This window comes from Balaenoptera acutorostrata, chromosome 1 (assembly GCF_949987535.1).
Source record: "Balaenoptera acutorostrata chromosome 1, mBalAcu1.1, whole genome shotgun sequence".
Taxonomy (NCBI): domain Eukaryota; kingdom Metazoa; phylum Chordata; class Mammalia; order Artiodactyla; family Balaenopteridae; genus Balaenoptera; species Balaenoptera acutorostrata.
In genome coordinates this window covers 119,565,562-119,575,675 of record NC_080064.1, presented here as the reverse complement: position 1 = coordinate 119,575,675, position 10,114 = coordinate 119,565,562, and the positions used below count along the sequence as shown (strand labels likewise).

Here is a 10,114-nt window from a genome sequence, read left to right as displayed (position 1 = left end):
CATCCAGAGACCAAGCCCTGTAGCTTGGGTCCACTTTTCCTTTTCTGCTGCCCAGCCCCCTACCCTCCATTGTGTACTGACTTTCTCTGCAGAAGAAGGGATTTGGGGTCTTACTTTCTAAAGAAGCCTACTAAGGTATCTTAGGAAACAAATGTAGTTTTGCCTCAAAGAGAACCCTGACGTTACTGTAATTTTGTATATTTGCGTTATCTGACCCCACAGGCCACTGTGAGCTCTTTTAGGGCAGGAATCTATGCCCGATCTATGTCTCGCGAGGTTAGGAATCCATGTGCTGAAGCTAAAGTGCCTGGGTCCAAATTACTGGGTCTATTATTTACAAGTTATGTGACCATTGTAGGAAATGAGTTGTAGGGAGGATTGAAATAAAAGAGCTAGTGAAATTCTTAGTGCCTGAGGCATACACTGGGTACTCAGTAAATGCCTGCACTGATTATTCCCAGAAGGATTCTTTGCTGTCAGTCTGCAGTGACTAGCTTCATGCTTGGAGACATGTCATTCTAAGCTGAGAAGAGGTTTTGGTGTGATTAACTCGGTTTCCTGATGTAGAAGGACAAAGTATAAGTTTTTAGACAGTTTTTTTTTTCCCTTAGTAAGACTGTAGTTCAAATATTTGGACACAATAAAGGAAACTTTTACTTAACCAGGTTGGGAAAAAGAGTGGAAAAGAGTTCAATTGTTTCATCTAAACAGTAACAGGCCACAAAACCATTTTAGGCTTCCCTTCTCATTACTAATCACTTAACACTGAAGATTCATTTTGGGTCTTTTTTTCTCTTTTTACATACAAAACAAAACAAGGCAAGTTTAAAAATTCTTTATTTGAACTTTAGACAAGGAACAAGTATTGCATTATAAAGACGTGCTTAAAAGCATGACATAGTCTGTTGTCATTGTTTCTTTATGTGTTGTAAACCAACATAAGTATTAAGGGAGAGAATGGTACATCTTTCCTCTGCAACTTTAAACCCATTCTTAACTGAGCATGGATACAACCCTCAGAAAGAAAACCCTGGTGAAATGGCATCTCTAACACTCTCTCCTCAGGTTCTAATGGCTCCAGGGGAGAAGCACTGTTGGTCTTAGCCTAACCATATTGGCAACATGACAACAAGAAACTAGTATCTCTAAGGCCAGTAGTGCACAGCAGTTTCCATCTAAAGTTCTATTTCTTTTCCCACCATCTTTTATGAAAATGACTGACCTAGAAATTAGGGCTGAGTGTGAGTTAAAATGGTCCAATATACATTTACTGTGAGAGTCAACCTGCTAATCTCTATCTGGGATGGTCCTATTGGGGGATATGCCAAACTTCCTGGTTTGCTTATTAACTAATGGTCACTGACACCACTGGGGGCAAGCAGCAAGACAGTGTGCTGTTTGTTGACCTTGGCAAATGATAAACTATGATTTATTTACTCCTTGGTTCCCCAACTTAATATAATTTAAAGTCTTTTAATGTGCTAAAAGTCTCTAAGGCAGCAAACTAATATGCTGAATATGGTGTCCACTACTTCACAGTGACTAGCCATGACATGATTCGTACGTAGGATCAAGTTTCCTGATCAAGATACCTTTGTCATCCTTCTTTTTATAAATTCTGACAGATATCAACATAGATATTAACACACAGATATTAGAATAAACTGCTAAAAGTGCTAGTCTTATCCAAAATAAACTTTGTTTTAAGCTTAGTCTTTAAAAATATAAGTTAACAGGATACATTCTGATTTCTTTTTTCAGGTAAGAGAAAACTTTTTTTTTTTTTTTTTTTAATGTGCATAGTTCCATCTGGACTCCAGCAACATTTTTGGGGGTAGTCCAATATTCTGTTTCCTAGAAAATTACAAATCAACCACAACCCCTAGGGAAAGAGGAAATGCTCCATCCCAAATATTGTCAGGGGTAAGAATAAAAATGTCTTACATTTCATTTTCTTTCTTTAAGCTTTATTCTTGTTTTTAAGGTAAAAGTTATAATTAGTATTCCTATTAGCAGCAAAGATCCTAATTTCTGTAAATTAAAATGACTCAGGACTGACAGAAATCACATTTTCGCAAAGAATGAGGGATCCATAGGGGGTAATAAATGTCTATATCAATTTGGTCATTAAGCAATCTTATTTGAGAGGTTAATTCGTACGAAAACAGCCAATAGTATGCAAGGTCTCATTTGAAGTTCAGGCCTATGACCCTGCAGCAGGAAGCTGAGTTGGCCCAGCAGTATGCAGTGGAAAGAGGGCTTTCATGGTGGAAAATTTCCATGTGGTCAGACTGAAGGGGGCATGGGCTCTTACTCTGGCTCGTCAGTAAAAGTGGTTACTTCTAATAGATAGTTCAAAGTGGAAGCTGCTTTGAACCTTTTCAAAGTGTTTGTTAGAAAGTCTAGTACAATTACAAGTTTTTCTGATATTCTGTCAAGTCGCACAACCTGAGCTCAGTGAAATGGCAAGAATCAGAAAATAGTACAAAAATTGCAAGGAGCTTGAGAGTTCTCCAGTTTTAATCACGCCAAATGCCACAGCAGCAGCACCTTATCAGAGTGTCACTGCTGTGACTACTGGGGGTTCATTCCCAGGAGGAAGAGTCAAGCCAGGAAAGTTTGATCAGGACAGTGTCTCTTTTAAAATGCTAGAAAAATCAGTTTGAATCCCAAGTTTCTTGTCTGTTTCTAAGTAGTGTTTATTCAGAACACTCAAGAATGACTCATATAACACTGCTGCTTTCAAATACCGCCATGTCTGCTTCCTGCTAACAAGAAAAGGCAAAGAAATGCCAGCTTTGTTCTGGGACTGTAGTCATTTAAAAAAAAAAAAAATTAGAAGATGCTCTGAGCTTTTATAATCACAGGGGATTTTTCACTTGTGAAAAGAAAGACAAACCCCACCCAATAACCTAAACTGCAAGAATGGCAAGCAATACATTTGTTTCAAGATGATCCTTTCACAAACCCTAACTGTGGAAAGAGGCATTTTACACTGCTGCCCTAATGGAGCTGTGTCCCTGTTCCGCTGAGTGAGTTAACCCCACAGGGAAGAAGCTCCTGACGTCTGACTCAGTAGACAGCATGAGGGAACATCCACTTCCATTAAGCCTTAAAAACTTGGAACTTGCAACCAGGTGGAAAAACCATTCCCAGCAGTCTCTGCCATCACCTCCCAAGACAGCAGTACTGGTGGCCCAAAGGGCACAGAGTCACCTAATAACAGGCGGACTTGCCTCCTCCATGAGCTTATCTAACAAACATTCTCACGAGCTTGCAAAATGCCACTTAAAAACTCAATAAATTAAAAAATTATATACACACACACACACACGTCCCCCATAATTCCTGGCTGCAATCCCCAAAAGGCCATCTCACCAAAACAATTAAGCCAAAAAACCAGCTTAATTTATTCATCAGGCAGAGCAACTTTCCGTTTCCTAAAGGACCTCGAGCTAATGTACAGACATGACAAAAACTACCCTTGTGCCCAGAGATTAACAGTAGCCTTGACAGCAGTTTAAAAAGTAGAATACTTGTCAGCTGCCTTTCACTCATTTCCTGAAACTTTACCCTGAGGAGAATCCTGTTCCCTCATCTCAAAAAGATCAGTTCAAGAACGGGTCATGACAAGGGGTGGAAGGGTCAGTGAGTGAAAAGGGAAGGAGGCAAGGCTCCCAGACTGCTTTTCATGGTCACTTCACAGGTACCCTTAACCCACACTTTCACCTGAAAGAGAGGCATTAACGTGACATAACATACTTAAGTCCTCAGTCTGACCAGTTGGTAAAATGCACACAGGAAAAGCTGGGAATAGAGGGATAAAGTAAAAGCAAGTGCCCCAAACAAGAAATCCACGTGATGGTTTGTTTTTGTGTGATTCAGTGCAAAGGAGAGGAAGGAAGCACCATCTACAGTCACTCCACACACACTGTATTTGCATCCACCGTGATAACTACGACGGTTGCAGGAGAAGATTGGCAGCTTGGGAATGACCGTGTTGCCACTGCCTACTAGCCATGGTAGCAGCCTCTTGTTTGGCTAATTCACAGGACAGAATGGGAAGGAGCAGGGCCAGGAGAAGACATTCCATGAGAAGACTGCCCTGCAACCTAAAGGTCTTCTGGGCACTTGCCTTCTATTCCTTGGCGCCCCTTAGAAGGAAGAGTGGTCCCCAGGGAAAATGGTTCTTGTCTGAAAACTGCCTGGGGCAGCCCAATCAGAGAGGAGTGCTGCCCTGACTTAAAATAGTTTGTACATGGCTAATGGATACTTTTCAAACTCCAGATTCCCAGGGAATAGAGCAAGAGTCCCCTTCTTCCCCTCACAAGAGTGAAAATGATTTCCTCTGAAAGCCTCTCATTGGCTTGCGCAGAGAGGCACCACTGTCCAGACAGAAGTGCTGGTGAGTCTTCAAAATTATTTAGGAGCCACGCCTAATTTCACAGGCAGAAAACTAACTCACTAAAGGTAGTCCTTGAGGAGTTGATATAATGTCTCTTTCCTTTTCTTGCAAGGAGGAAGAGATTGATACAGTGTGGAAATGGAAGGGAAGAAATCTGACAAGAGCAAGTCAATTAGGACAGGAGGCAGTGTTTGCAGAATGAATTCTATGGAGAAATTCAAAAGTTTCGTAGGAGGAGAGGGTAGAAGACTCACTTTTAGAAGCTGAAGGTAGAAATCACAGAGAAGACAGTCAAAGTACAAGTGAACAAAGTAAGATATTTTTCTGTTTTGTTTTTGTTTTTAATAATGGGAGGACAAAAGAGTTAATTCCTTCACTGCCTTTTCACTGGAGAATTGAAAATGATTGCAGTACTATGGGATGCACTCGACCAGCAGGAATCTAACTTGCCTGTCTGCATAGTCTTAAAGGAGTAAATACTTATCAATTCTCAAGAGAAAAAGCTCTTGTTTGTTTAAATGTAAAGTCACCTACATGCTCCTTAGCTGAACTGGGTATCACATCAATAGAAGGTGTGTAGTGTGTGGAGATTCACAATAAAAATGAAGTATTTGTCCTGTGGTCCTTGAGGATCTGAACCAGATTACTAAAGAGAAGACGTAAATATGTGTGCTAACACTCAGTGGCCCATGGCCCTCAGAATAAACGGTAGCTGTGGCTTTAATCTTAAACTGCAATCACATCAAACTTTCAGTGTTTTAAACATATGTATTAATGAAGCTATCTCCTCTTTCACAGCCCGCCTTCTCTTGCACTTCATTCTCGCAAATTTGCTACCCACCTCCGACCCCAATACAGTTGTTCACATGTAGTCTCAGGTGTGAACCGCAAATCGCAAGATAAACTTTACCACCGGGGGATTTTCCCCTTTACCTGAAACTCCAAATTGTTCTGACTCTTTTGGGGATGCTTTTGGCTCTTCTGGTTTTGACATTTGCTTTCCAATAAGCACACATCCACAATTGGTTTTCATTAAGTTGATGAAAGATCTAATGAGTGGAAACATCTGGGTGCTGTTAAATAAAAGTCTCTTTACCATACTAATAAGTGAAATGGCAGAGAGGGGAAGTGGATCTTATTTGAAAGGATATGACTATTTAAACACAAAACGAATACAGAGGGAAAAGCAATTCAGAAAGGTACAGAAAAAAATATCTAAACCAGACAACAGTGGAGGATGCAGGGCTACACGTGCCTGTGGAGATATGCTGCTCCCCTTGTGTCTGAGTTCCAGTGCTTTCCAAGTAGATGGGCAGATGGTGAAAAATAGAGCAGCTTCTTTTCTTCTCTTCTATCTTTTGAATTCTATTATGAGGCAGTTCTCTGCTTGCCACCAAGGCAGAAAGAAGCATTTCTCTCATCCACTCACCGGTCCGGCAGGGTCCCATCCTTAGTTTTCCATTGTAGCCCCTGGGTACTACTGTAGTGACTCAGGGATAGTGCTGACAACGTGGGCTGCCTCTGTGGCGGCTGGAGGGGAACCAAAGAAGGTGTTGGTTTGATTCCTCTGCTGATCTCGGAGGTAAGGAGGAACTGACGAGCTTTTGATGTGGAGGATCCTGGTGTCCATCACCTGACAGTCAATCTGCATCATCACTTCGTAATCCTGCCCATTGATCACGTTCTCTGCAGAGAGAAATAAACACAAGGAATAACTATTCAACAGAATGTGCAATTCTGCTATAAGCTTCAATCCCAGAAAGACATCAACGCGCTTCAAGGGTGTGAACTGTGAACACGCTTTCAAGGGTACAGAGAGACTTCATCAGTCACCAAGCAGAGCTACAGTGCCAGGATGGCCTGTCCTCTCCTCAATTCTAGTTCCCAAACAACCTTCATTGGCTCAATAAAGACTGGAGCCACTGTCAGAGTTAATACCACAGACTATCTGTCCACAGATATTATATGTCTTGTATGCTTTCCATGCGGTGTATCACCATGGCTGGAGCAACTGGAACAGCAGGAGATTTTAGTTGGGGGAGGGGAGAGTGGAGAGGGAAGAATACTTAAGTTCTCCCCTTCCCTTTCAACAATGGGAAGGAATAATTGTCGAAAGGACCGGCATATCATGCGAAGGTAAGGAGACCTTGGCCAAGACTGCTTGGCTCCTGTTCATCAGTAATATTTCTAATTTCATTAAGACATTCCCAACTATGAATTTAAAGATTTGTGCTTAGGAACATAAAATACAGTGAAGACTGACAACAAGTTGTAGACATCTGACAATCATGCTCTTTCCCAGAGGCCACCGTCACTTCTGGTCCGTATTAAGGCAGTCCTTAATTTCAGAGTTCTGGATTCCAGGTACAAAGAGAGCAATACATTTCCAATTTGGGATTAAAAGGAATGCTATAAGGACTTCCAGGTAAACTAGAGGCTATTGGCATAAGGGAACTGGAAAAACCATATAGAGCCATGCTTAACACATATGGGGTAACTTACTATCCTGAGTTTAATATACACAGACATGTACTACACTCCATCCTTCCTATGAGGACAAAAGCTCTTTATTTTCGGGAGAAGGCCAAATTATTCCCCGATTTGTAATTCTAGGTGGTCATTTTCTAACTTGTAGTCAATGAAACTTGGGCATAAAACTGATGGAAGACTTATAAATAGATAACATCTTTCAAGACCAGCTGGACATTCATAGCAATGCAGTTAGAAGATGTGTAAACTTGGAAGAATGCGGGGAGTCAACGTGGCACCTCAGTTTGCATTTTCAACCATGAATCCAGAGCTGGGTGTGGGACTAGGAAGAATGCTGGCGAAGGCCTAGTCCTGTACTGCCTTTTCATGAAGATGATATACAGCCAAACAGTGATTTCAAAATTAAACATTTGGCTTCTCTAGGGCAAAGAATTGAATTTAAAAGTAGAATTCTTTCTATTCCATTATCTTTCCTTTTTTTTTTTACTACTACACCATGCGTGCCAAGTATTACAAATCCAGAGGAAGAAAATCCAAAGTTTGACATTTGATCCTCAGATTCCATTATGTTTGGGAAAATTGAACTATGGAGCTTGTAACTTAACGAGGCAGGAAATGAGTTAAGGAGATCATCTAATCCGGGGTGTCTTAAATTAGGGTCTAATGCACAGACTTCAGGGAGTCCATAAGTTCCCTGAAATTGCATGCAAAGTTTTATTTGTATGTGCATTTTTCTCGAGATGGGGTACATCAGATTCTTAATGAGGTCTATGACCCCCTAAATGTTAAAAACTATTAAATCTAATAATCTATCAACTTTAAGTGCCTTGAGCAGATCATATATCCCATTTTAAAGCCAATGGAAAACATCATTATTCCACTTCTATTGGTTGATTGCCTGTGTCAATCTCTAAAATAGTCTCCATTGATGGTGAATTTCCCATTACAAGTCTTATAAATCTCTTCAATTACAGTTGAAGCTAATTTCCTTCTTTCCCAGCCTTACCAGCAACGAAGAGCAGTTGGTTGCTGCTGCGTATTAACTAACCCTACCTATTCTTTAAGACCATTGCTATGGACACTTAACTCCAATATTACAACTCCTGCCACTTTGTAATGGCTATCAAATCATTTACTTATCTTTAGAGAATTAAATCTGATTGGCTGTAAGTTAGCCAACGTTTCCGATCAAAGTGTTTTCTTTTCCAAAAAGTAGGCAATGGAAGAAAGACAACCTATTAATGTATTTGGAGTCATTACATTCAGAACATGTGACAGGGTTCAGATTTCAAGGTGCCACACTAGTCATTTCCTTTTGGAACCACGGTCCCTCTCTGTTTTAGAAAAACTGAAAGACTGTGTGCATATACACACACACACGGACACACTGAGACACAGATGACTAAATAATGAAAAACACATGTATAAAAGACATGTAATATACATTACTAATTTTTACTACTTTCCTAGATTAACTCGGAATCCAGATGAGAGTTTAAGATCAAGACTATGTTCTGTCACATAGCCCATACCACCTGCAGAAGTTATTAGGGCCCATGCGCCTGCTATGGTTTAAACAGATAACTGGAGTTCTTTAATATCTTAAATGTTGGGAAGAGATGAAAAACCTGGTGATACGTGCTCAGATGCTTGGGGGAAAACTAAAGCTGCGACCTGATTCCAAAACCTGGGAGTCCCTAGTCATGGCTGAAATGGTACTGTTATCCTAAGCCCAACCGAAGGCTCATGCTAGGTATGGTTTGGGTGGCTTTAAAATGGATTCTGTTCTTCACTCCTTTCTGAACTTCTAGGCCAAGGAAACTGTCAGCATTACTAGAAGAAGATTCTACCACATAGGATATGAATGCCTTAAACGGAATTTAGGAAGCCCCTTCTGAATGACAAGCTGGAAAACTTAGGTTTAAAGTGACACGCCATGAGGAATCCCAAGTTACCCAACACCTCTAGAAAATAGTTAAAGGGGCTACAGCAATTTCTTTTCTTCAGTCTACTCTGTGGGACCTTATAGAAGTCCTTTGGGTGTTTCAGTATTGACCCCCTTGGATAGTGAGTGGGGTGGTCTCTATTACTGATGAGGCTCTAATTATTTTAATTAAAGGAGGACAGAATGGGAAACAGCTTATGATCACTCGTGGGCTTCACAGGGCCCTCCCCTGCGCTGTCGGGCATCTGTTCACATGATCTGCTTCCAGGAGCAGCAGAGAGGCTCCGAAACCCCTCCCACAAGTGGCAGATGAAGCTCCCGTTATCCTTTACTTTCAGACTTTGAGCACAGTTAATAACTGACCACCCTTGGAAAGGACATTTTCAACTGTTGCCTATAATTTGTGCCTCGGTGTGAATAAAATAAACCAGAGGAGGTTCTAACTGGAGAGATGAGAACCTGAAAACTCTGGTGGCTCAGGCAGGGAGGAGAGGAACAGCCTCTGAAGGAAAACCCAGGCAGGATGCGAGAGGCTGAGGACGGACAGCACACTTTCATTAAGGGCCAGGCCTCCATTATGAATGGGCAGTGCCCCAGTAATAAGAGAAAACATCACAGCTCATGGGCTTGCCGACAAGAGGGAACAAAGTAAACAACTAGGGAGTTGTTAGAGCTGAGTTATGTGAAAAGACTGCTGAAGGATTTTTGTGTACTTAATGAAGAAGACAGTGACTATTTGGGAAAAACAGAACCAAAAGTTACAGTATGGAACCCAGATGTTAAAGGTTCACTTTCCCTCTTCTATTAGCAAACATTTGGGTACTGCACAAGCGATATAAATAATCTTATGTTCTGGGACTTATGAAGTAAACAGAATGAGAAGAAACACTGACCTGAGTCAGGAAAAAGATGTAAAATATGAATACTTCAAATTCAAAATTAATCAGGCAAATAAAAAGGAAAAGAGATGACTGGCTTCAAACATGAGCGCTAAAAAGTGAGTCTGAATGCCCAGAAGAGTTGGGAAAGCAAGAAAAAAAGTGCCTGGACACTGGAGGTGGAAAAACTCTAGGCAATGTGGAATTCTGAACAGCCTGTAAACACACAATAACTGAATGAAGAATGGCCTGCCAAGAGGCTGTTAGCTGGGAGATGACTAACGCACACCAGGACCTTAACCATAAACAGAATTTAAATACCCCCAAATTTCACAGAAAGTTCAATTTTAAAAAATGACAAGACTTCACCAGTGCTTTGCAAAGACTGTGTATGAT

General features: G+C 41.0%; 1 protein-coding gene across 1 annotated transcript in view; it reads right to left on the bottom strand.

Annotated features, from left to right (window-relative positions):
* Nucleotides 1-819: 819 nt before the first annotated feature.
* ATF6 (activating transcription factor 6) overlaps nt 820-10,114 on the bottom strand; it is a 228,199-nt gene continuing 218,904 nt past the window's right edge. Inside the window, exon 17 of the mRNA XM_028163936.2 lies at nt 820-6,091. Within this exon, the coding sequence (XP_028019737.2) occupies nt 5,883-6,091 (209 nt within the window). The 3' untranslated portion in view covers nt 820-5,882. The remainder of the gene's footprint in view (nt 6,092-10,114) is intronic.